This window comes from Australozyma saopauloensis, chromosome 2 (assembly GCF_035610405.1).
Source record: "Australozyma saopauloensis chromosome 2, complete sequence".
Lineage (NCBI taxonomy): Eukaryota > Fungi > Ascomycota > Pichiomycetes > Serinales > Metschnikowiaceae > Australozyma > Australozyma saopauloensis.
Window position 1 is genome coordinate 772,535 of NC_086132.1, and position 25,143 is coordinate 797,677.

The following is a 25,143-nucleotide window of genomic DNA, read 5'->3' on the forward strand; positions in this document are numbered from 1 at the left end:
CAAGCTTTACCCAACTCGAGTCATTTCGAGCTGAATCGGTAGCTAATGAGATATTAACGGAATTGTTGGTTTGGAACGACTTCAACATCGTGCAAAACATGGGATAACACTGGAGAGCTAAAAAAATCAAAGCAAAATATGTCGAGTTTTCTTCCTAAGCAATTTGGAAATTGACGTGTCGACGCATGTATACCATCTAGCTCGTACACCCCATAATGTCACCTTTACATCTAGTACGAGAACAAATTGTCAAATAATCATATACATGAATTGAGGGATATTTCAAGTATAATCAAAGCAGAGCATTTTGTACTGCTCTCAAACGATATTCTACTCTCCTTTCCCACCTAATAAGGCCTCCCGTGGTCTCTCATTTGCAGCTACACCCAAATACCCTGTCAAAACGCTACCCGATCTGAATTTATCCAGCCCCGAAAATAATAAAAATAAAAAATGTTCGTAAATACCGGAAAGGGTCAATGTTGATGTTCAAGGGATTCAATATGGTACCGTAGGATAGGGCTCGGGCCCTAATCATTTCAACCTGCAGATGGACCACCATAACGTGTCCCGCACAATCGCATCCCACACTGCGGAAGTGAAAAAAAAAACTACTCAAATCTCAAACTCTATACAACAACATAATGTCCGCTCAAAACCCTATGCGCGAGTTGCGTATCGAGAAGTTGGTCTTGAACATCTGTGTCGGTGAGTCCGGTGACAGATTGACCCGTGCCTCCAAGGTCTTGGAGCAATTGTCTGGTCAAACCCCAGTTCAATCCAAGGCTAGATACACCGTCAGAACTTTTGGTATCAGAAGAAACGAGAAGATCGCTGTCCACGTCACCATCAGAGGTCCAAAGGCCGAGGAGATCTTGGAGAGAGGTTTGAGAGTCAAGGAGTTCCAATTGAAGAGAAGAAACTTTTCTGCCACTGGTAACTTCGGTTTCGGTATTGACGAGCACATTGACTTGGGTATCAAGTATGACCCAGGTATCGGTATCTACGGTATGGACTTCTACGTTGTCATGGGTAGACACGGTGCTAGAGTTGCCAGAAGAAAGAGAGCCAGAGGTGTTGTTGGTAACTCCCACAGAACCAACCAGGATGAGTCCATCACTTGGTTCAAGCAGAAGTACGATGCTGATGTTTTGGAGAAGTAAGTGTAACGGAGACGTTGTCTATGTAGGAATATACAACTACGGAAAGAGAATCTTGAAATGTAGGACGTATGAAGGATAGATTTTGTTTGGGCTTATCGAGTACCTGGCTTGCATTGACGGATTATTTTACATGAAGAGAATGGCTAGTGTCGCTTCTGTGATCCGTCCAACTGATGCTACGCTCATAGGATATGATCTCGCGATTTTACCGAATGAAAAACGTTTGTGCCTTGAGTCTGGCGGGACCTACATCCCAGTTCGCATATCTTTTCATTCCAACTTCAATTATCTTATGATCTTCTCGATCGTCTGGGCTGTAAACCTTTTTGACGATTTGAGTCTGTTCATTCCATTTGTTCCTGATTATCCTAGAGCACATACAATTTCGAAATCGACAATTCTCCATTGTTCAGGAAAGAATACAGGTGTATCGAAAAGTACCCTCTGTCAAACCTTATTTTCAACATTCGAACAATCAATTTGATGTGATTCATACTCATTAAGCAGACAGAATCACAGAAGTATCAGACGTCAATATCACAAACAGGAAATGTAATGCAAATGAAGATTGATCTGCGAAAATTACTACCTTGGAGAATTTTCTAGTGTTCACTGACTTGACAATTTTATATCCCCAATCCTCTATAACTCAACTCTGTCACATTAAGACAGCCACACTCGAGCGCATCGTTCCATGAAAATTTAATATGGATTATTTGAATGAAGTTGATTTACAATGGTTTTTCTTCAATTTGTCTTGATGAAATTTTGTCACGCACATTCAAATACCTATTCTGACTAATTCACGACCCCACAACAACCTGTAGATAGCCGCCCTCCCCAGACTCATCTCAGAATTAGTATACCACTTCTTTTTCCACCTTCTTCATTCCAATGGTGGTAAATGATCTGGCATTTGCAGACTACCTTCCCTGTATGTGATTTTTTTTGTCCCCCCAATCTCTTTCCTCTGCATCAACTAACTATCCAGATTTAGACGATGTATTCTCTCCAATTGATCTAGAAGCGGTCAACGATCAAGTCCAACAGGAACTTCGGCAAGCACAAGATTCTTCCGTGCATCCGCGTGCCTTAGAGCTTGTTCCATTATCCACAGACTTGCCGCAGCCTCTTTTATTGGCCGATGTAATGAGATTGGAAGCGCAGATGCAAGAACCGGACTCCGCTAGTATGGCTCCTGACCATGTCTATTCGCTGGCGATTGACATGGATAGATACGTTGAATTCGATATTGATGGACGCGAGTCACAGCGCATGTATACAGCTTTGTCGTACAGTGTCTTGCGTGAAAGAAACGCCCGAATGATGGGAAACAACATAGCGTTGGTTATAGAACGGGAGCGGGCGGCCCGTGACGCAACAGAAGAGCTAAATCGGGCGTACGTAGATGGATCGCTGCGGAAGCGGGCTCAAATCGATGAAGTGGCAGTGGAACGACTGCGAAAACAGGCGCAGTTCCAGCCTGTGGCGGGCTACTTGGAGCAGCGGTGGCAGGCAGGTCTTCACAATTTGGTTGATCTGGGAATTTCAAGTTTGGATGCTTTGGCTGAGTAAGTGTTCTGGGGCGAATATGTTCTAAATATTTCGAGCTTGGTATTTTTCATCAATTTCCAAACTTGCATTATTTGGAAGCTGCCATCGTGATTGCTGTTCTCGTTGGACCATAGGTTGCTGATTTCTGACACCGGTGACCACCGCTCTCTTACTTTTTAATTTCGTGTCTTACAGCCAATGCTCCCAGTCGCGGCCTATTCAGTCTTTTTAGTTTGGATAATTGAATATTCTCCCGACTTTGCCTCTTGTAGTTAGAATATTGGAATCTGTTTTTCTACAATGTGCTCAACTTCCCAAAATGATATTCAGAATCTGAGGAAAAAGCCTTCCTATTGTATAAATTATGTACCCTATACCCATCGCTCTGTAATGCAAACAATCCAATATTGTTTATCTACGATTTGATCTGTCGAAGTCTTTGATCAGCACGCAGACTTCCCACGTTTAAAATTCGCGGGCATCCTTCCCTGTGTTTCTCCTCTAAGACACATTCCAGGCAATAATACGCCGCCGCCGCCAGATCTAGATTGTCGCCCAAATGGGCGCTGCATAATATACATCGATGTGCCAAATGACCGAATGAGCATGAATCGCAAACTCGTACTTTTCTTGTAGGATTCACCATCAGATCACAGATGGGACATTTTCCATCGCACAGCAGGCACAAAAGACCGACTTTGGTGCCCGGCTGCTTCATGCATTGCACAAGATCATATTGATGCCGCGACATTTACAAAAGCTTTGAGTTATCTTTGTTAAACCGCAAGAGTATGTGAAGTGATAAAGATCTAGAACTCTCTCAACTAACCTAATCCTGATTCAAATTATAGTAATTGCTTTTTTGGATTCGAGCTTTAGACCGGAAGCTCTTGTCTCTTATATACTCCAAAGCTTGAGTTTTAGTGTTTTACTTTGTAGTTGTACCGAGGAAATGCGGAGACTCTGCTGTAAATAAGAAACTCTCACAAAAATAGGTACATTGGTGAAAAGAATCAGAAAATTAAATTTGCGACTTTCTCTGGATATTCGAGATCCAAACTCCGTATTTTTGGCGCTGCTGCGTGCCATTTTTATCGCTCATCTCATCGTAATAAGGATTATTCATCTTCCGAATCGAGATCGGCTACAACGGCGAGCCAATTGCATATTCAAACATGGAATGCCCCATTTGTCTCGATCCTCTTGCTCTGCACTCCGTAGTCGGACGGGTACATCATTGCAACCATGTATACCACGAAAAATGCATAGTTGCATGGTCAGGAAGATCCAATCTTTGTCCAACATGCCGCAAACTATTTAATGGGATTGATATTTTTGCCCAGAACCTTCCTCATGTGATAATTTCAACTGTTGCGGTGCAGAATCGCTTGAACGAAAACGACGCAATCGACAATATTCCCCTGGAGTACATCATCACTCCAGTCGCATACCAGGAACAGATGCGGCAGTTGTCCGAGCGGGAACACGAGAGGTTGGAAAATTCTTCTTCGGGTGTTTGTCTCATTTGTTCCAGTGCCCAGTATAGCCGGGTGTTGATGAAAATGGCGGTATGCATCGGGTGCGATGCCAACTTTCATCATAATTGTTTGGGTCGAACGGATGAGTCCAATTGGTTTTGTCCCGTGTGTGACTGTTATCAGGAGTTTCCCTTTTGTGCTAGAGATGGCTCTGGTTCCATCCATGAATCTGTGGTGCCACCAAGGCCCAGCCAATCTTCTATCTCCTTCCTAGATAATTTGGATGATTTTGAAGAACTGGCACCGCTTGTGCGCGGTTCGAATGTTATCAATGGTGGCGTATTACTTAGACGGGAGGAGCGTGCTCGGCGAAACTTAACGCCAGATGAGGCCAAGTCCTGGGACTTGTTCGAGCAGGCTCGAACTGGCGGCAAAACTGAACTGTTGTCCCAATCTTTGAACACTGAGCAGTTTCCACGGCGAAAGAGACGACCGAAAATTACATCTTTGAGCCCCAACAGCAATGTGAAAGTTCCGATCCTAGTTGGCCCCAAAGGCTCTACCAGCAGAATTACTTCTCTAATGAGCCAAATAAAGTCTAAAGCCAATGGCGTGGGAGCCAACACTCCAGATTCGCCGATTATTGTTGTGGATCTGGGGGACCAGAGAGCCAAACATCCTACTCTTGACCCTACAACTGGACTTTCGCTCGGACAAAAGCGTAGAGTCCAAAAGCATGTGCGAAAAGCACTTCTACGATACTACAATGGCGAAGAATCCAAAAATCACTGGATTAAAACAGAATTGCAGTATATCGAGATTAACAAAGTGATTTCCAGAGGCGTCTACCAAGAAATCATGGCCCAGTTCAACTCCGATGAATTGCTTCAAAACTTTTTCTCTCACCATGACCAGCAACTTGAAGGCATGGTTCTTGAGCGAGTCGGCAAGTGGGAACAGAGCAAAATGAACGAGTAGCTACACTTCAATGAAATCACAAGAGTCACTCGGTTTCTTCTCTTTGGAGCTATTTTCTCCGTGGGCCCTTAGGCTTGGAAAACTTCAACTGAGTTGTGGGCTCCAGATTTTGTTTCTCTACGAACTGGAATTGCGAGAGCTCTAATTCGTCAAGATCGCCTACCTCGATCACCTGGTCTAATTGGTTTGCTGAAAAATAGTCGCTTTTCAAGTGGCTGAGCAAGCCCTGCTTGTTGGCCGCATAAAGCATCCGCGCTTTGACTTTACAGCCAGAAGCACACGAATAAATGAAAGCTATATGGGACTGAGTGTAGCCATACAATAGGTATACAGGTACCGGATCCAGCGGCACAAGCTTCGAAGCGGCAGTAATCAAATCATTTACCGAAACTCCGCTTTCTTCAGCGTGCAAACAAAGCACCTCCTTTTCTGTGTCGATGGACATCACTACAAGTTTATGTCTCAAGTCCAGTTTGAGAACTGCGTCCAACGCCGAATCAATCCTGAAGAATAGAGCTGTTGATGACACTGTGGACATTGAAGGCAACTGATTGCCCAGGCCGCTCATTGACAAGCTCAGTAAGCTGTCGAGCACCTGGAGACTCTTTTCCTTGTCTGTCAAGGAAACCTCGGCTTCTGGCATGCGTAGTGCGGCAGAAAAGGCAGCATATTCCCATTCCGCAAGTTCAGTGAAGCTCAAGATATTTTTGTTTGCGATTGCCGAGCCCAATTGCTGGAGGAACGTATTTTTTGTTGATGCGAAAAGCATCTTTTGGCGGACTGGGGCATCGTCTGGCACGAAACTCACAAAAACTCGTTCACCGGAGCTCAGATGATCAACAATCACATATCTTGGCTCTGGATATATCGCTTTCAAGTGCGACTGAAGCAGTTCGAGTATGGATTCTGAATCTGCAACTTTAGGTGGTAAAAAGTCGTCATCGTGGACCAATTGCGTTGCATCGGACGAAAGAGTCACTACGATCGCTGATGTTTTATTCAAATTGAAAGCGTCCACCACTTCTGGCGATGCAGTGATGCCTGATCGGGAAGACATTTTGTTTGTGTGTAAATTCACAATAAGCTAGTATGGAGGACAATATCTAACCTGGGGAACTCAGATAGGAAATTTTGCAGAAAAATGAAAGATTCATCGGGGGGAGAGTGGTTTTGTATCTACTTTGGCAAATTGTTTTTGTGATAAATGATTCATTTGGTATATGCGTAGTGGTTTCAACGGAATTGAACCCTTAAAGCAGTAAGTTGGTAAAGAGGTTTGGGAAGGTAGAGAGACCGCATGGTAAATCAAATGGTAGTTTCAGTTTCTTGTCATCTTTTTGTTCCAACCAAGACTTTTGAATTCAAAACTCCAGTTTGCCCCCGAAATCAAGAGTCGCTCCATGACTTAACTGAATTAAAACAAGGAGCAATTTTGAAGCGGACTATTCTGTAAAGAAAACTTGATTGTAGTTTTTGTGAAAATTCTTCATACCGTTGTCTTTGCTTCCCCCACATCTCATCTCTTATCTCATCTGGACATCAGTAGATAGTGGAATACAATCGTATTTGCGTATTTGGAACATCTGTTTGATTGGCTTTGGGTTCCTTGAAATACTAACTCGAGAATCACCGCTTAAAGTGATTGATTTCATCTCAGAAAAGCTGACGCTACTCTAAAGCTCATATCCTGCCGAATCATTGCACGACAGGATTCAGGTTAGAAGATTCGAGAGAGTAAGCCCGACTAGCTAATAGATTTTAACGTTCAACTACCTTGAAATTTCATCCTTTTGATGGTGCCTAAGATGTTGTATCGCAGGCTAGCTACAAGAACCCAATTAAGACGACTTTCTATGTCTCCACGTTGCGCAAATCTCTTTGGTGGCACGCCGGACTTTAAGGCTGATACTCCTCAACTGCAGACGGCCTCAAGTCCGGCCGATTTATTAAAGAAGAATGATGTTCTCATGTATCTGCAGAAGCCAATCAATTACATCGAGTCAATCAAGCAAAATGGATTCCATCTCTCTAACGATATTCTAATCACATCTCCAAATGATAACGGAGAGGAAATTGGCACACTTTTGCTCGAGGGAGAAAGTTTCGAGGTGAATCTTTCTCATGGCGGTTATAAAATTATAAATGGATTCCAGGTCGACTTCAATTCAAAACTGGTTCTAGCAATCTTCGAAAAGGTCCATCCTAAACCCGAGATTTTAGTTGTGGGACTTGGAAAGAAGTCGCGAGTGCTTCTGGAGGCCAATCGTCGCTACTTCTCGGACCTCGGGATCCAATTAGAAGTTGGTGACTCTCGAAATGCTGCTCGTCTTTTCGATGTGTTGGCAACTGAACGTCCAGGTGTTATTGGTGCCTTACTCCTTCCGCCAAATGCTTAGGTGTTGCTGCTGTACATATTCTTTCCCAAATCCAAATGCATTTGTATTGATTTTGGCATATAAAAATAAACATTGATATTCTACTTCTTCTGCTTGCGGCCCCTTCTACCCTTCACTGTCCGCGAGATCTGCGTTGGCGATGTATTGTACGCTCCTCCATTCGAGACATTCACCTGCTGGTACTGCTCCATCTGCTGATAGAGATATGTCATCTGCTCTTTGTTTGGGGGCAGAGATTGGTTTTCCGGGCCATATTGCTGCATGGGAACGTTCCGATTGTGTTGCTGTGGTGTGCTCATCTGAAACGAGCCCCCAAGTGGTTTGACTTGGGTGCTTTGCATCCCTGGATGCGCATTTTGAAGATCTGGATGAATCATAGACATCTGATGCAGTTGCTGCTGAAGCTGTTGTTGTTGAAGATGTTGTTGCTGCATCTGCGGTTGTCCAATACATTGTTGAGATAGTTCAACGCTGCCACTAGATTCCATGAACTGATGCCTATTGCGGAGGGCGTTCTGGGCAGCTTGTTGTAAAGTTAGTGTCTTCGGTGGTGGCATGAATGGCTTTTGCTGGCCTTGTTGGAGGGTTTGGTCTTGTTCGCTCGTGTGTATGAAATTACCTGAATTTTGACACGTCCCTGGAGAAAACTTATCAAACAGCAAATCGTGTAAATACTTGCCATTTGGTGTCGATATGAGACCGCCCTGCATTAGCTCAAAAGAACTGTGGTCCGAAGCTGTTAGGTTTGATGCTGTCGTGTTCAACGTGGAGTTGGTCATCATGCTGAACTCACGAGAAGTGTTCATAGAAGTATTGAAGTTGTGAGCTTGGGAAGAAGAATAAGTATTCGCAGACAAGCCACCACTTTGATGCGGTTTTGGCGAAAAGTCTCCCCTAGTCGAAGAAGCTGGCGCTGGGTCCTCCTTGCCTCTTTTCTTTTGTTTCCTATCCAATTTCGGATCGAACTTTTCTTTCAGTGAGCTCCCACTATTGCCACCTTTCTTTTTCTTGTTGTTCATTAGAGTGTGAACATCGGTAAATACAATTTGGAACCTATTCATACCGCTTGCTTGCTTCCGTTGTGATTTTTTACCAGCATTTTGGCTCGATTTAGAATCCGAGAATGGAGCAGGAACTGACTTCCTTTCTGAGAAAATACCCATCACAGGCTCTGCCTTGTCAATCTTGATCTCCTTCTTGGGGGTCGGGCTTGGAGGAGCCAGAATCTTCCCTTTTCCTGGTGATTTTGTAACACTTGACATAATTACAGTGGAAGGAGATGAAACAGGATGAGCTGGAGTTTGAATCTTGCTGCTTTTCGAAATAGATCCCATTCGAAAAGGGGTTTTATTCATGGCGTTAGCTGTAATCTCACGCATGGCAGCTCTGGCGCTCGACTCTTGTTCGAAATCTCCAGAATCTTGTTGTTCGGCGTCTTGAATGCTTTGCTCCATTTTCTTGAAAGGTTGTCTGGCTGGGGTATCTAGAAGAGTAATGGATCTCTTCAGAGAGAGCTCCGACAAGAGTTGATTGTCGTTCTTCCCATTGCGGTTATCCGAGACTATGGTAAATTTACTTGGTGTTATTGCCCCGACTTTATGTGGCGTTTGTCTAATAGGAGAGTCCATGAAAAAGTCGGCTAGGTGGAGTGATTTATCACATAGAGGAGTGAAATTGACGTTTTGTTGGGCCGAACTAGGACCACCTGGCTGATTATTCAAATTGACATTATGTGCCAAGAAGGGTGTGAGGTTTAAGCTGCCACAGTCGAAGTCCAGCGGAAGGAGATTGTGATTCTGTTTGTAAAGATTGCCAAACATTTTCGAGCTAGGTGTAGATACATGTGAGAGAATTCCTTCTGGTTGAGAAGTGCGTGATAAAAACGGAGTCCAGCCAGATGCCCCCATAAATGATGTACCAATGCTATTCCCGCCACTGTTTCCAACAATATTGTTGGAAATAGATGAAGTTGATATCATATTCACCGCTTGAGTCTGTTTTTCCGACAGCAAAAGACGAGTTTTGGGTAATAAGTTATTTGGCGTAGATGCGGTTTTGGTTTTGGAGGCATCATTTTGGTCTGAGTAGGAGCAGATCAATGGGTCGATAACATTACGGGCGGGTGACGACATTATTATGTTCATACAAATGAATTGTGGGAATTTGAGGAGGGAAGTCGAAGTAAACAAAAGTCTTTGGTTGAAAACGAGCGTGTGCTGAGGTACAATCCTACCCTATGAGGAATCTAGCGAAGGAGGTGGAAACCGGCTATGGTAGGCGTGAAGGAAAGAAAGACACTAATTAAAATAATTCTTTGGCGTTGTGAACCGTTGCTGTACCTAAATGTGCCTAATATTCACGGTTTGCAAGGATATATGGTGTGTGTTTTTGTCTGTTTCGATGGCCAAAACAAAACTAGCAAAAACTGTTCAAATTATCACTAAAACTCTCGTCAAAATGCTTCAGTATATGATTTGAGGATGGATAAGTTGTCCGGAGCAATTTTACTCGTATAATTCCAATTGGTTCACGTAGAAATGAGTCGATGTGGTTTGATAATCAAAGAACAAATAATGACAATTTCGCGACTGCGCTTGAACCAATCAATAAAAGTTGTTTTTGATTAGTTTAGAGAGCAAAATTCGATCTGCTTAGCTCCAGTTTGCCGGATGTAGAGGAGGATAGTAGATTGTTATTGTAAGAAAGTGTTGTTTGTAAGGAGAGCGTGTATATGAAGAGAGGGTTGGGGTAAATCGATTCAAGAGGAATAAAACTGGCAGCAAAGGAGCAAAAAAAAAAGGTGATGTTCTCAGATTTTTTCTAATCAAAAGAAGGAATTTAGTTTTTTTTTTAAAGGGGTGGGCTTTATGAGAAATCTCTTGTTTTGTTTGACGATATGCATGGCGTTTAAATGCAGAATTTGATTGTAATTGGGTTTGGTCGAAATTCGGCTGCAAAAAAACGTTATTTATAGAATGCAATATTCTAGCAGTAAATTTGTTCTTGTATTAAACTTACCTCGCTTTAGTGTTACTTTGGCAACTCATTTGTGATGTGGGTCAGTTTTTGCCCGGACTACTACACCACCTGAAGATAGCCACTTTATCTGCAGAAATGAATATGCAATGGCGCCTAGTTTTTGTGCCCAAAGTGAATTTATCAAGAAAAGTGAATTTTACTGACACGAAACAGTAGGAATCCTCGTTAATCAATTTGGTTAGACGAGATATAGAATGGATTGTCGATGTACAAAAAAAAATTAGAATTCTCTGATGAGTGCCGTGTATTATCAAATTTCCAAGAAGATAGAATGATACATTAAACTGACATGTTCAACACAGTGTTCATATGGTTTGACAGTCCAATTTGGTGCAGTATAGATGGGAAACAAAACATGTTTTGTCATGACAGTATCAGAGCCTTCTTCTTCAAACCATAATACTATAATACAATCTGTATGACACGTCCTACGTGCAAAATCACTTCCGCTTGTCTTTCTCGTTAAAAATTCCAGGGTACCTTGACACTTTTTGAAATTTTGCCGTCGGCGTTTGTTTGTTTTTATTTCGGTTATGAGGTCTCATGTAATGCACACAGGCTTATACGTGCATTTCAGGGTCTTCAACGGCTGAATAGGGAAAGGTATACAATGGGATGTGGTGTGGCTATTTGATGCCTGGTTGTCAATTCTCTGTTGTAGGTTTGGCCCTTTTCTTGCGATGATTCTCTCGTATACACGGTTGTTTTATTCTATGAAGGCTCTAATAACACACCGAACCAAGTTTTCACGGATCTGACGGGCGACTTTTCTCTTTAGTCCTTTTGGATGTCCTTTTCATTGTTAGGTTGATCATTCATCCTGAATGATCTGCTTACTCGGTTATTACTTTAGTTAGAAAACCTGTATTAGTTGTTGTATTTAATCGAGCCTGACTAGCCCTTTTTATCTCCCGAGCTCAGAGGCAACGATGGCCTCGGACGAACCCGAGGCCATTTAAGGCTCACCGTCGTATCAACCGCGGGCTATCCAGCTATCAAGCATCGGATCAGCCGACGGTCATCTAAGGCTTCGGTGATGTCCTTTCGGCCTAATCCGAGCTTCTCATTCGATATGTCTTGTCCTAGTGTCCATAGCTATCTCGATATTCTTAAATCGGTAATCTAGTCGTAGTACTCTATGCATTACCTAACATTCATTGTCTTAAATGTTCCGCTTCTTGTCTAATTACAGATCTTCAAATCTGACGCTCTCTCTCTTAATCTGACAACTGACTAAGTGGCCAATCACGGCTCGGCAAAACTGATGACTAAACTTAGTATCTTCTATTCATTCATTTCTTTCCAATTGGCAATTTGTTCACTTTCCCTTCTTGTCGCCGAGTTCTGCATTCTGTCTCGCACATTATACTCTTCACCTTACTCATTACAAAACATGGATCAAGACACAAGCTGTATTTGACTTGAAATTTTCAAATCCTAACATTCTTCTGGTCGCTAATTTTTGTTTGCTTCAAATTTGACGGCCCCTAAGATTTTCTATATTATTGCCCCATCCCCAATATTTCAACTCATCCATTGTCTACTACCCGATGTGCTTATCGAAGCTCCGACTTCTCTTGCTCAAGAACAAAACCCAGCCGTCAGATGCGTATCACGAGACATTTACTATCTCCGGACATGAGCCAGTGTTCGTTCCGCTTCTCGAACACTCTCCTGTGAATATCTCGCAAACGATAGAATACTTGGAATCGCCAGAGTTCATGGCTACTGAACGATTTATCATCACGTCACAGCGCGCAGTTGAGGTATTTCATGAATGCCTTGCGCATATTTCTCGTACAAACCCGGCAAACGCTGCTCAAATTCGGCTGAAGATGGGGTACACAGTAGGGCCAGCTACCGAACAGGTTTTGGTCGAAAACGGCTTTGTCGATGTTCGAGGAGGATCGCACGCTGGAAATGGACTGAAATTAGCAGATATCATTCTCGACGAACTTGCGGATAATGGCGCCAACGAGAAACCTATCATATTTTTCACCGGAGTTATACGGAAAGACATCATTCCAGTAAAACTCAAGGCAAATGGTGTTGCCATCAAAGAGGTAGTAATTTATAAGACTGAACCCAAGGATGGGATCATTGAAAATTTCTTACAATGCTGCGAGGCTCCAGTAGACTGGGTAGTTTTTTTCAGTCCACAAGGAACAGAGGATATTGTGCAACATATGTACGACACAGCACCAACTGTGCTCATTGCAAGCATTGGCCCTACTACAGAGGAATATCTTCTTCTGAAGGGAATTCAGCCACACGTCGTCGCTGCAAAGCCCACTGCTGCAAGCCTATACAACGGAATCGCCGAATGGATGACGAAACAATTATAGCTGTAAATAAATTTCAATTGTTGAGAACAACATTCTTTGAATCAAAATGCTAATCGCTTCGAGAATACACATATCATAGAATGCTACATATCTCTTAAATGGTCTTTTACGTTGTTGTTAAATAATATAATCGTTCGTTAAGATGACGGTGCGGCTTACTTGCGGGTGGCCTTGACAATGTCAATGATTTGCAGCACTACACCAGGATTGGACAAAGTCGAAATGTCTCCCAATTGATCCTCCTCGCCAGCCAATACCTTACGCAAGATTCTTCTCATAATCTTTCCGGAACGAGTCTTTGGCAAGTCATCAACCAATAAAATCATCTTTGGTGCGGCGAATGGACCAATTTCCTTTCTGACAGTCAAGATCAACTCCTTCTTAACGGCCTCAATAGTCTCTTTGTCGTCAGCCTTGAAGCTAGACTTCAACGAAACATATGCAGCCACGGCTTGACCAGTCAACTCGTCAGCGTATCCGACGACGGCGCTCTCAGCTACCAAATCGTGCTCAATCAAAGCAGCCTCAATTTCGGCAGTAGACAAACGATGACCAGACACATTAACAACATCGTCAACACGGCCAAGAATCCAGTAGAAACCATCCTTGTCACGAGCAGCACCATCACCGGTAAAGTAGTAGCCGGAATAAGCTCCGAGGTAAGTGTCAATGAAACGATTGTAATCGTTGAAAATGCCTCTAGCAATGGATGGCCAAGCATTCTTGATGGCTAAAACACCTTCAACACCGTCTTCAGTGTATTCTTCACCGGTGACTGGGTCCAAGATGTGAGCATCGATACCAAAGAAAGGCAAGGATGCCGAACCAGGCTTTGTAGGAGTCACACCAGCAAGTGGAGTTAACAAGTGGGAGCCGGACTCAGTTTGCCAGTAGGTGTCGACAATGTGGGCTTTACCACGGCCGATGTTGTCATTGTACCAATGCCAGACCTCGGCGGCAATAGGCTCACCAACAGAGCCGAGAACACGCAAGGATTCTAAGCTGTACTTTTCGATGAAAGAGGTACCTGCCCTTTTCAACAAACGCAAAGCAGTAGGGGCCACGTAGAACTGATTAACCTTGTACTTGTCGACAATTTGCCAGTAACGCGAGAAGTCAGGGTAAGCGGGAGTACCCTCAAAGCAAACAGTAGTAGCACCGTTGAGCAATGGACCATAGACACAGTAAGTGTGACCGGTGATCCAACCAATGTCACCGGCAGTGAAGAGAACATCCTCTTTGTGCACATCGAAGGTGTACTTGGTGGTCAATAAGGCGCCAAGCAAGTATCCTGCCACGTTGTGTTGGACACCCTTGGGTTTACCTGTAGAGCCAGAGGTGTACAACAAGAACAATGGGTCCTCAGCGTTAGTAGGAGTTGGAGGGTAGTAGTTGCCGTACTTGGCAAGCTCGTCGTGCCACCACAAGTCACGGCCAGCGTTGAAAGGAACGTGCAGGTTGCCGGTGCGCTTGAAAACCAAAACGTTACGAACTTGAGGCAAGTCCTTCAAGGCATCGTCAACGATCTTCTTTGTCTCAATGGTCTTACCACCACGCTTAGACTCATCTGCAGTTATGACAATCCGAGAGTCAGCGTCAACAATACGGTCTTTCAATGAGGTTGACGAGAAACCCGCAAAGACAACCGAGTGAACGGCACCGATACGTGCAATGGCCAACAAGGTTACCAAAGCCTCAGGGATCATAGGCAAGTAAACTGCGACGGTGTCGCCTTTCTTGACACCCAACTTCAGCAACGCCTGTGCCAATTTGCACACATCCTTCAACAATTCTGCGTAAGTAATGATGCGGCCAGTGTCTGGCTCGTCACCCTCGTAAATGATAGCGGCCTTGTCTGGAGTCTCGATGGCCCATCTATCAACGGCATTGTAACAGGCGTTCAATTGACCACCAAGAAACCAAGCAGGCAAATCTCCATCCTTGAAATCGTCCTTAGGGTCATGTGGGAAACGAGCTACGTCGAAGGGTCTATCCCAAGACAAAAGCTCCTTTGCTTGGTTGCCGAAGAAAGTTCCAGGATCCTCAATGGACTGTTTGTACAATTTCTTGTACTCGTCCAATGAGGATAAGTTTGGGGCCAGTAATGAGCGGTCAAAGAAGCCCTGGGGAGGGACCGAAGCCTTCTCATGGTCCATAGACAATTGTTCAGGCATAATAAATATTTTCTGTTCTTGGCTCAAATTATTTTGGTTTCTGTAAAAAGACAATTGAAAAGCTCAACAATTGACAGTGAAAAGTTTCAACCCGAGTGAGGAATTGACAATATTTGAGTATAGCAGTAGACCTTCAGAGCACAGATATCAAAACCAATTGAAGCTTACAAACGCTATGCTCAGTTCAGTTCCAGCTATCGGAAAGATATACTCTCCAATTGGAGGATTCCGGCCCACTTTATATAGTGCCGGGCTCGGAGTTTGTGCGACCCCACAAAACTTTTTGGGTCGCGCAGGATCGGCCCCACAGTCCGGGGTGGTGGTTGCACCTGTACAGGGGGCAATGGGACGGTTGACATTTCCTGGTTTCGGGGCACTGGAAACAGTATCTGCCCGTTAAATTCTTGGAATGTGATTGGTTATTGTAGATGTTGTTCCTGTATTAACTGCACGATTTCCTTTTTTCTGATTTTTTCTTGGAGTTGGTTGCGGGTTAAAGGATTGTGGGTGGGAATCTGTGGTCGTGGGAGATATAAGTGGGCTAAAGTGAGATCTGAGATTTGGTGTCAGTTCTTCGTTGAAAGGAACTTCGAGATATCCGTTTCTTCCTTCCGACATTTCCTTTCTTTCTTCTTCTTTGTTATCGTTTTGCATTTAGGAGTCTTGTCTCTCTCTTTCTCTTTTTTTCACCTGATGTTTCGGTTTGTTCTCCGTGACTCGGATTTAGGACTGATGGCCCGGTCGCCCTGGCCCCTTTTGACATTCCGCTCGCTGCCACTCGCAGTTCGAATTTGTGGTGGCCCTCTCAAATGGTGTGTTTCAAATTCTACTGTTTCCGGAATGTGTTCATTTTGCAGTTAATTTTAGGTGTAGTGCTCTGGTTCAATGGTTTCTGTAGTCGCTGCGAAGACATGGTGAACCAAAGGATGAAGCTTCTCAAGGGGCCAGCCTATCTTCGCTAATACTTCTTTTCCTTTTCTTTTTTTTAATGGTCTAGTTTCTTTTAGGGAGAGAAATAAGGATATGAACTGAGCATCGACGCTTTCAAACAAGTCACATTGTTTCTTTGAAGTTACGGTTCCCCATTGTTTATGATGACATGTTGGTTTTGTAGGTTGTCCTGTAAGACTAGTACATCTTTATAGATCCGGCCGTTATTTACGTGCTCTGGTGTATTCTATATTTCATCAAAAGTATTTCGTCGGATACACTGAGTTAGTTACTTTTTTCGGGGTACATTCATTAATCATCAAAGTTAAGCGATTATACCCAAATGTATTGTTGTTTTTAAAGCTACAGCTTCAGGTAAGAAGTATAACAAAAATCAAGGTTAACAAGAACTCTTAAGCTATGTTTTCCATGAATAGATCTCTGTTATCGCTTTCTTGTCGTTCAATTATTGAACGTGTATAGACTTCAACCACAAGCAACATTCTAGATATCTCGGGGTCAGTCTCGCGTGAGGCGAAACATAACAAAATTTAACTTCATTTTTTAAAATAGCTTTGTTTGAAGGGAAAGTGAGAGGACTTGAGTAAATGACCTCATCTAGCGAAGTCGACGAATCGCACGCCTTAAATAATCTAACCAACGCATGTGCAGCCCTGTTTCATGGCAAGAACGCCGAAATCATAAATCCTCATTGCACTTAATCCTATGGCTTTGCAAAAGAGACTCAGCAGTGGTCCAAATGTTTCACCTCGCAAAACGTGAGGAGAAACATGGGGATGTACCTGAGAACTCGTTCATAAAAATAAATATACAGTCAAACTCTTAATCCCGGAGATGATCTCTGCGAAGAAACTATTTCACCGTGGAGAGTAAATCCTTCGATCGCCAGGAGATGCTCTGTCTGTATGCAAATACAAGAAACGAATCATGACTCAGAGGTTGCCGAAATACGCAAATTTTAAGTGTGCTCTGAAGTGAATTTATCAATTTTGGAATTGTTGTGTTTCTTCGATGTGCGCGGATATGAACAGCTCTTGCTAGAATTTTCAAGATATCATTAAATCAATGAAGCAGATGATTTCTCATTTTGTTTCATATAGTGTATTGCTGTCATTTATTTTTATCTCTCTTCTTATTTTTTTTGATTTTAGTCGGAATTTTGGAATTATTAGTCAATTTTTTGTATTTCATCCCTTTTCTCAAATGCCATGAAAATTGTAAATCCTCACTCACACAGGCGGGCCAGCCATTTCAAGAATTTTCGCAATGCCACCAAATTTGCAAAGATCTCATATGAGGATATTCGAGGAGCCGCAATTGTGAGGATTTTAGAGGAGCCGCAATTACCACAAAAAGAAGAATTTCACCCCAAATAGGAAACCGTTCCAATACAATTTCAATACGGATCCCGTAAGTCTCTAAACGGGTGCGGCTACGCTTAAAGAGGGAATTATCTCAATATGGTTCCCATATATCCATAAGGAGCAGAGATTGTGCCCAAAGAGGAATCTCTTATATTTAGATTTAGGACTATATAACCAGGCCGCTTAGAAGTATCTACACAGACAAGCATATTGTAGAATAATATTTTAGATTATACTTTCAAACCATCAAATAGTGTCGTGACCTTTCTTGGTAAACGATTCGCCATATTTGTATTTACCCAACAACCCGAAAATACCCTAACATCTCATACCTTATGAGGATTTTTAACATGGGAAAAATACCAAAATAGAGCTAAAATCGTGGAATACTCATCTACAAATTAAAACACCCCGGTGAACAGATCGTCAGGTAGCGCATAGAGTATTACGACTAGATTACTGAATTAAGAGTACTGAGATAGCTATTGACGCTGGAATAAGTCATATCGAATGAGAAGCTCTAGATAACGGCACTTGAACAGCACGGAGCCTTCGGACAACCCTCGACGTGGATCTCCAACTAAGTCATTGGACCAAGTCCTGTGAAACTCATCGATGAGACGTTTGTCTGATATACGATGATATACTAAATCCCTTGGTGAAATACGGAGAACTTCGTGCATTATTAGATTGTGATTGATGTCTCTAGACTTTGAATCGCTAAAACCGGATCCCTTCTTGTCTGAATCTACAGCCTTTCCAATCAATTTCAGCCATTTGTTTTTCCTTTCCTAGATAGAGACCTCCGGTTTCGAAATAATGGGCAATGTAACTTGTTACCAGTAAAACCCTTGCAAGGTACGTTTGTGTCTCCGTATTAAATTTGTTGAGTTCTTGACACGCCTCCGGTAATTCAATTTTAGGAATATCAAGCAGCATGAGTTTTCCCTCCAGACAAACAATATGTTGTTTGACTCACCCCGTGAAACCCTCTTACCACTTATCAGCAGGTTCGAAGAATTTTCCAGGTTCAAAAAATTATTATTCGCCATATTTGAAATGAACGAAGTCTCTCCGGTTTCTTTTGATGAAATTTTGAGCTACGGTAGTTTTTGTTTTTGAGGTATTCCGATTGAGATTTGACAATTGACATAACTTTATACAAATGTGCTGCTGGGACCTCACGGGCTCGAGAATTATGTCGTATCGTAACAAATGCGTGTCTGTCGTAAATCAGTTTGAAATGACTGGATTTGTCGATTTCAATATGATTGTACGCTTCCCGAAAAAATTGCTTCCGCCAATCTGGACAAAGAGGCATGGTTTGCACGATTTCATGAGAATCGTATGTTCAATACTCAGCTTCGAGACAAATACCTCTTTTGATCAACAGGAAAAGTGTCAAAATTTCTATAACATAAAGTCGACACGTTTTAACCAAGGCTTTGGTGTTATTTTCCGATTAGTACAGGCAAGAACGAAATACAAACCCGGGATGGTCCATAATGCGTCAAAAATAGCATCTCTAGTACCCGAGTCTAAGCAAATTGCCGCCGGTAAGGCTTGCTTTGACAGCAACTTAGACTTGAGGTAGTATTTGAGAAATCGACCTATGAGGCTGGTATACTGGTCGGAGAAGAGTATGAACTTGAATGCTTTGAACCCATCACTCGATGCAAAAACTTTCACGAGTTGTCGGCACAGACATTCCTCTACTTCAAACCGCGAAGTACACAAAAAATGACACGCAACCTTGAGCATGTCGATCCAAGTATATTTAATATTGCCTCGAGAGACCTTCTGTAATTCTCTGAGAAATGCTCGTCCTTCAGGGGTCTTTAATCCATCAACAATAGTCAAAGCAACGGCGTATGTAGGTATATGGCCTGGTCTTGCAATGAATTTTTTGACCAAGTCAACAGCCAACTCTAGATTTTCTCCAGATGAACCTTTGTTGAAGATTCTCCACAGATCGATTTTTAGCAAGCACACAGAGAGTTTCTTCACCTCCTGCTTGAATTGGAAACTGCACACTGATTCAAGAAACAATACACCGGTATTTCCAGTCAAAGCACGGTGAAGTGCTTCAAAATTGTATTTCTTCCGTAGAATTCCCGAGCCCAAGTTCGAGATCTTCTCTACGAGCAATTTCACAATCAATTCCAAATTTTCTTTGTTTTCCTCTGTAATGGGTTCCGAAATTGTCTCGATTGGTTCTTCTTGTGGTTCAACCTCTGGAGAAATAAAGCGAGATGGTTCCACCAACCACGGAGCACTATCTGTGTAGTTCAAATTAATTTCTGGAGCATCATTCAGATATTTGTTAACGATCTGTTGAGCAGTCGAATGAGGTATTTGAGGCACCTCCAAAGAACTATCCAAATATTGGTTGGGAACACGCCGAGGGGTTGAAGTTGGTGCTCGCCGAGCGGCCGAAGTTCGTGCTTGAGGCACCTCCAAAGAGCCATCCAAATACTGGTTGGGAACTTGCCGAACAGTCGAAGTTCGTGCTTGAGGCACCTCCAAAGAACCATTCAAATATTGGTAGGGTATTTGTCCAGCATTTGAAGCTCGTGCTTGAAATACCTGACAAGTGGTAAAAGGAGGTACTTGCGATACTTGTTGACCAGTCATGGAAGAAACACGACACAGCTTCCCAGTGTCATACTGAAATCGGTGGATTGGCTTTTGAGCAGTTCCCACCGTTGGCGCTGCTTCCATGGAACTTAATTTGTGAGCTTGGATAGTTTGAACATGTTTGCTCGAAACCTTGGGCTCAATTGATATTTGCTCAAGTTGTGGAGGACACATTGAGAATACCAAGAAAGGCTCTGATAAACGATTTGTAAAGAGACTGACAAATGCAGAAAAGGCCGGCTCACTAGAGAACAATGATTAAGTTCAAGTAGACCTGGGTGGAAAGTGCAGCTAATATAGACCTTTTTTTGGCACTCGGATTTTGGTTTTGCCATGGTTGCAAAAATCATGCTGGCCCTGCACATTATATTCATGTGCAGTCTACGACCGAAGACAGAAATGTGACTGTCATCGTCAAATTTAAATATTTTCTCAAAACCTCCGTGAAAATACAAATATAATCTCTTATTTGAACTTTCGACCGGTCTAAGCGCTAAAATTGTGCGTCTTTGTTGCTATTCTCTGACATATATGAGAAGTACAACAGCTCTACATGTCGGAGAATACAAACTCGCAGTCCTGTCGTGGATGTGTTGCATTGAATAGGAGGATGTGTTGCATTAAATAGGAGGATGTGTTGTATGTCAATTGTCATAAATCTTGTACTTTGTTGTGTTTGTAACATATAACACCCCACAGCGATATACACAGCGTCACATTTGAAATCTAACTCTTGAGATCTCGATGGCCGATTTAAAATAGCGAGCCCATGAGCAAGTTTCATAACGCGAATTGTTGTTAAGCACATGTTATCGAAGAGAGTATATTTTTCAGGCTGATCTTTTATGATTCCTACTTGATTGATGACCAGCTTGCTTAGCCACTACTTTGGTCTTGAAGCTTGTGTTCTTTGGTCTTTAATTAACCGTAGAAATCTCTATTTATACCTCAACCTGGCCACCTAGCCGAACATCTACTGGTGTATTGTCATAGCGTCGCTTCAGAAGCTTCCAACTCGATAATCTCAATTCGGTTTTACAGCGGAAATACTCTACAAGATTTCTAATATTGTCGAAACCACTGATAAAAAAAAACGGATTGTTTGCTAGTATTGAATCGATCTTCATTCCAAAAGCTCTCGGTTTAATTTTAATGATGAAGCTTCTTGAAGAAAAGCGAAAGGAAGCATGATAGATACGTCAGGAATAAGGAACCCATTTCCAGAGTGGTTATAAGCAATTGTTTTCTTCCAAGCCCACATGATTATCATATCCACTCAGCTTGAGTCAGTTCGTGCTTCTGTCAACCCATTCGGGATTCCTATTTCCAAAACCGAAAGTCAGACTCAAAGGTGTTTTAAATCCAGATTGACCAAAAATTGACCCAGAATAAACTTACTTGCAAGGATACACTTGCGTCTGTTTTTGAGAAGGTATTTTGTAGATACGCGGCACCAGATTGCCCTGAACGCCCCTGCACAATGCGATTTCGCTTTTGTAGCACAGGACCTAAACGGCTTATGCACATCAGTATACGAAAATTTGGCTTACTGTTCAACATAAAGACCAAGCGTGCATATATATAATCCTACATATTGCGATCCCACTTCAACGTCTTGCCTTCATAACTAAACAATAGTTTGATCTCAATACCGCATTGAAGAGGTCAGTCATCTCACGAACAGAAAGCAATTACCTCAAGTATCTTAGTTAGTTCAAGAATCTCTTTTTTCTGGAGCTGCATACTAGCGCTACCTTGTATTTAGGTTGAGTGGGCTCTTATCTCCTGCAGGTAATAGCTTCAAACTGCACATGCGGCGTCAAATATCTGTAGCTATTAAAGAAGGCGGAAAGAATTTAAGGTTATTTAGACTACAAAGCCGAAAGAACATAGGTTTCGTTTTTCTGTAGTCGAGAGTATTGCGCAGGTTTATGGTGATTGAACTCTAAAAATGCTATGATATCTAATTCCCCACCTGCACATCGAACTTGAGACCTGTGTGAGATCTGGAGTCCTGCACTAAACATTGCAGGCAAGAGTGTGTTTCATCTTCACGAAGACACAATTTCTTCGTGCTCCTTATAAAAAAACAACCCCTCCTATCTGAGTTTATCAAAAGCTATTAATCACCTTCCGGCAGACCATCACTTTCCTGCCTATCTCAGTCTCTTCTACAGTTTCTTGTATCAGAGCCTTCCTTTGAAACCCTCCCAATGAAACCTCCTCAACCAATTGAAGGATCTGGAGAGCCAGAAGTTCTGGGAACACACTTTAGGAATGTCCCAGCTCAGACTTCTGATGCTTTGGAAGAAGCGCCACGAGTAAGTGACGCACACCAGGTGCCTCAAGCACGAACTTCGACTGTTCGGCAAGTTCCCGACCAGTATTTGGATGACTCTTTGGAGGTGCCTCAAGCACGAGTTCCAACCGCTCGGCAAGTTCCCGACCAGTATTTGGATGACTCTTTGGAGGTGCCTCAAGCACGAACTTCGACTGTTCGGCAAGTTCCCGACCAGTATTTGGATGGTTCTTTGGAGGTGCCTCAAGCACGAACCTCGACTGCTCGGCAAGCATGAGTTCCAACCGCTCGGCAAGTTCCCGACCAGTGTTTGGATGACTCTTTGGAGGTGCCTCAAGCACGAACTTCGACTGGCCGGCAAGCACGAGTTCCAACCGCTCGGCAAGTTCCCGACCAGTATTTGGATGGTTCTTTGGAGGTGCCTCAAGCACGAACTTCGGCCGCTCGGCGAGCACCAACTTCAACCCCTCGGCGTGTTCCCAACCAATATTCGGATGGTCATTCGACGATGCCTCAAGCACGAGCTTCAACCGCTCGGCATCTTCCCTACCAATATTCGGATGGTCATTCGACGATGCCTCAAGCACGAGCTTCAACCGCTCGGCAAGTCTCCTACCAATATTTGCATGGCTATTCGACGGTGCCTCAAACACCTACTGCGATTGCTCAGCAGATCTTTCGCCAACGCCTGAATGGTGCTCCAGAAGTTGATCCGAACTTCACAGATAGTGCTTCGAGGTCGGTGGGATCGTCCCGTTCAAAGACTCTGGAGATTGATCCGCAAGAAGATTCAATTGGGACCCAATCGGAACACATTACAGATGAAAACGAAAAAAATTTAAGAAATATTGTGAAATTGTTGATACGGAAAATCTCTGAGTATGATTTAGGCCGATTATCGAAGAGTTTCAACTGCAAACCTGTTTACCGTGCTTTGGCTGGATGCAATGGTGTTTATTTTCTTCAATCAATGTTGGATCAAGGATTGCGCACGAAGTTGGAGAGTCTTTGTAAATGCCTTCAGAAAATCGATCTGAGCAAATTCCATACTGAAGGTTCACGAAAAGAGAATCAAGAGTCTGCTGTAGATTTGGTCAAACAGCTCATTGCAAGACCAGGCAAGGTTCCCACAGATGCCGAGGCTTTGACTCTTGTCGATGGATTAAAGACTCCAGAAGGACGTGCATTTCTCAGAAATTCCCCAAAGCTCCTCGACGATTCCTGTACAAAGAAAGTTTGGTTCCACATGCTCAACTTTGCGAGTGAATTCTTATGCGCTTCGCGGTTCGAAATAGAGAAAATTCCGCGCAGAACTTGGGATTACACTGATCCCTTGATTCAACAACTCGTTAAAGTTTTTGCATCGCAATCTGGATTCAAAGCATTCAAGCGTTTACTCTTATACGACCAGTATGCTGAACTCTTAGGTCCGTTCCTCGAAGACTTCCTCGAGTCTGAGATTCAGTCAAACCTAGCCTTCTTTGCGGCAATTAGCTCGGATACACGATCCCTAAATGCTGTTTTTGACGCACTATGGACTAAGCCAGGTGTGTTTTTTGTTTGTGCCTGTAATAAACAGGACCAAGTACCAAAGCCTTGGATTAGACGTTTCCGTAGACCCAACATTCTAGAAACTCCGGCTCATGGCGTGATTGTTACAGACGGTGGTTGTCTCAGAACTCGGTATCAGGCATACGAATCGCGTAACGTTCCACGAAGATCGTCTCTTTGTCCAGATTGGCAGAAGCAGTTTTTTCACGTAGCGCGTAATGATACTGACCTCCTAACAGCCAGTCATATCGTAAGGATACGCAACCACTCCACAATTGTGTTAATTGAAAGTACTCGCAAAGACCTTCAAGTCTCAGCTGCTCATTTGACTGAAGTTATTTCAATCATCGAATGTCAATCGGAATTCCTCAAAGCAATGTATACAAAAACTGAAGGTTTCATCGAAGAAAACTGCGAAGCCCTCGTTGCTATGAAGAATGGCGATATAGTTACCTTTAAACCCGCAGAATTCTTGGATCTTGCTGAAGAGTGGGAGCAGGGTTACACGAGCTTAGTCGAACAGAATATTGCTTCTCTTGTAGAAAAATTCGTTCTTGATGATTTGAGAAGTATGACTTCACAGGCGCTTCGAGAACTTACCGAATTTAATACTGAGACACAAACGCGTTTTTCATTGTTTTTGAAGAATACAAGGTACATTGTACATGTTCTCGAAGGTGGACGTCTTTATTTTGAATGGCGAAGAAATGCAGGACGAAAAACCATTCATGAAGGTCCAATTTTCTTGATGGATGATGCCAATTCTACTAAGAATGTCAAGTCTACTGTTGCTTCTATTCAAAATGGCCTACTGATATTTAAGGACAATGACGGTAGTTCCGCGTGGGAACTGAAGTTTAGTAGATTTCTGGACGAAAGGCTCATGAATGAGTTTCTCATGACATGGTCCGAAGAACTACTCGAAGAACCCTCTCCTCTTCTTGATTGGGTTGGTGATGCTGAAATTGCTCAGCTGGGAACATTGTTGTTTCGGCCTGGCCATGTGAATATTCCATTTTTGACGCCAACTGATTGATTGCATTCATAAATGGGGTCAATCAACAATGAGTCTGAACCGCGAGATGAGTTTGGATGCTAATCTTCAACTATTCCCGGTGAAGGTATTTGCATTCTACTCATTCCAATAACATGACAGGAAATGGCCCTGTATCGTTTTTGTTTTCACAACCTTCCCGTGTCAAAATTGGGTAGTT

The 25,143-nt window shown here is 43.0% G+C and overlaps 8 protein-coding genes across 8 annotated transcripts; 4 read left to right on the forward strand and 4 right to left on the reverse strand.

Annotated features, from left to right (window-relative positions):
• Nucleotides 1–644: 644 nt before the first annotated feature.
• On the forward strand, nt 645–1,163 carry PUMCH_001570 (uncharacterized protein; the record flags this gene model as incomplete). Its single annotated transcript, XM_063020615.1, has 1 exon — nt 645–1,163. One exon carries the CDS (start codon nt 645–647, stop codon nt 1,161–1,163), a length of 519 nt encoding a protein of 172 aa, XP_062876685.1.
• Nucleotides 1,164–3,132: 1,969 nt separating this feature from the next.
• Nucleotides 3,133–3,468, reverse strand: PUMCH_001571 (uncharacterized protein; the record flags this gene model as incomplete). The annotated part of the gene is made up of 1 exon (XM_063020616.1): nt 3,133–3,468. One exon carries the CDS (start codon nt 3,466–3,468, stop codon nt 3,133–3,135), a length of 336 nt encoding a protein of 111 aa, XP_062876686.1.
• Nucleotides 3,469–3,892: 424 nt separating this feature from the next.
• Nucleotides 3,893–5,173, forward strand: PUMCH_001572 (uncharacterized protein; the record flags this gene model as incomplete). The annotated part of the gene is made up of 1 exon (XM_063020617.1): nt 3,893–5,173. The coding sequence occupies one exon, from the start codon at nt 3,893–3,895 to the stop codon at nt 5,171–5,173; it is 1,281 nt and encodes a 426-aa protein (XP_062876687.1).
• A 49-nt stretch (nt 5,174–5,222) lies between these two features.
• Nucleotides 5,223–6,230, reverse strand: PUMCH_001573 (uncharacterized protein; the record flags this gene model as incomplete). Its single annotated transcript, XM_063020618.1, has 1 exon — nt 5,223–6,230. The coding sequence occupies one exon, from the start codon at nt 6,228–6,230 to the stop codon at nt 5,223–5,225; it is 1,008 nt and encodes a 335-aa protein (XP_062876688.1).
• A 1,419-nt stretch (nt 6,231–7,649) lies between these two features.
• Nucleotides 7,650–9,713, reverse strand: PUMCH_001574 (uncharacterized protein; the record flags this gene model as incomplete). The annotated part of the gene is made up of 1 exon (XM_063020619.1): nt 7,650–9,713. The coding sequence occupies one exon, from the start codon at nt 9,711–9,713 to the stop codon at nt 7,650–7,652; it is 2,064 nt and encodes a 687-aa protein (XP_062876689.1).
• Nucleotides 9,714–12,158: 2,445 nt separating this feature from the next.
• Nucleotides 12,159–12,953, forward strand: PUMCH_001575 (uncharacterized protein; the record flags this gene model as incomplete). The annotated part of the gene is made up of 1 exon (XM_063020620.1): nt 12,159–12,953. The coding sequence occupies one exon, from the start codon at nt 12,159–12,161 to the stop codon at nt 12,951–12,953; it is 795 nt and encodes a 264-aa protein (XP_062876690.1).
• Nucleotides 12,954–13,108: 155 nt separating this feature from the next.
• On the reverse strand, nt 13,109–15,127 carry PUMCH_001576 (uncharacterized protein; the record flags this gene model as incomplete). Its single annotated transcript, XM_063020621.1, has 1 exon — nt 13,109–15,127. One exon carries the CDS (start codon nt 15,125–15,127, stop codon nt 13,109–13,111), a length of 2,019 nt encoding a protein of 672 aa, XP_062876691.1.
• Nucleotides 15,128–22,886: 7,759 nt separating this feature from the next.
• Nucleotides 22,887–24,965, forward strand: PUMCH_001577 (uncharacterized protein; the record flags this gene model as incomplete). Its single annotated transcript, XM_063020622.1, has 1 exon — nt 22,887–24,965. One exon carries the CDS (start codon nt 22,887–22,889, stop codon nt 24,963–24,965), a length of 2,079 nt encoding a protein of 692 aa, XP_062876692.1.
• Nucleotides 24,966–25,143: the final 178 nt, after the last annotated feature.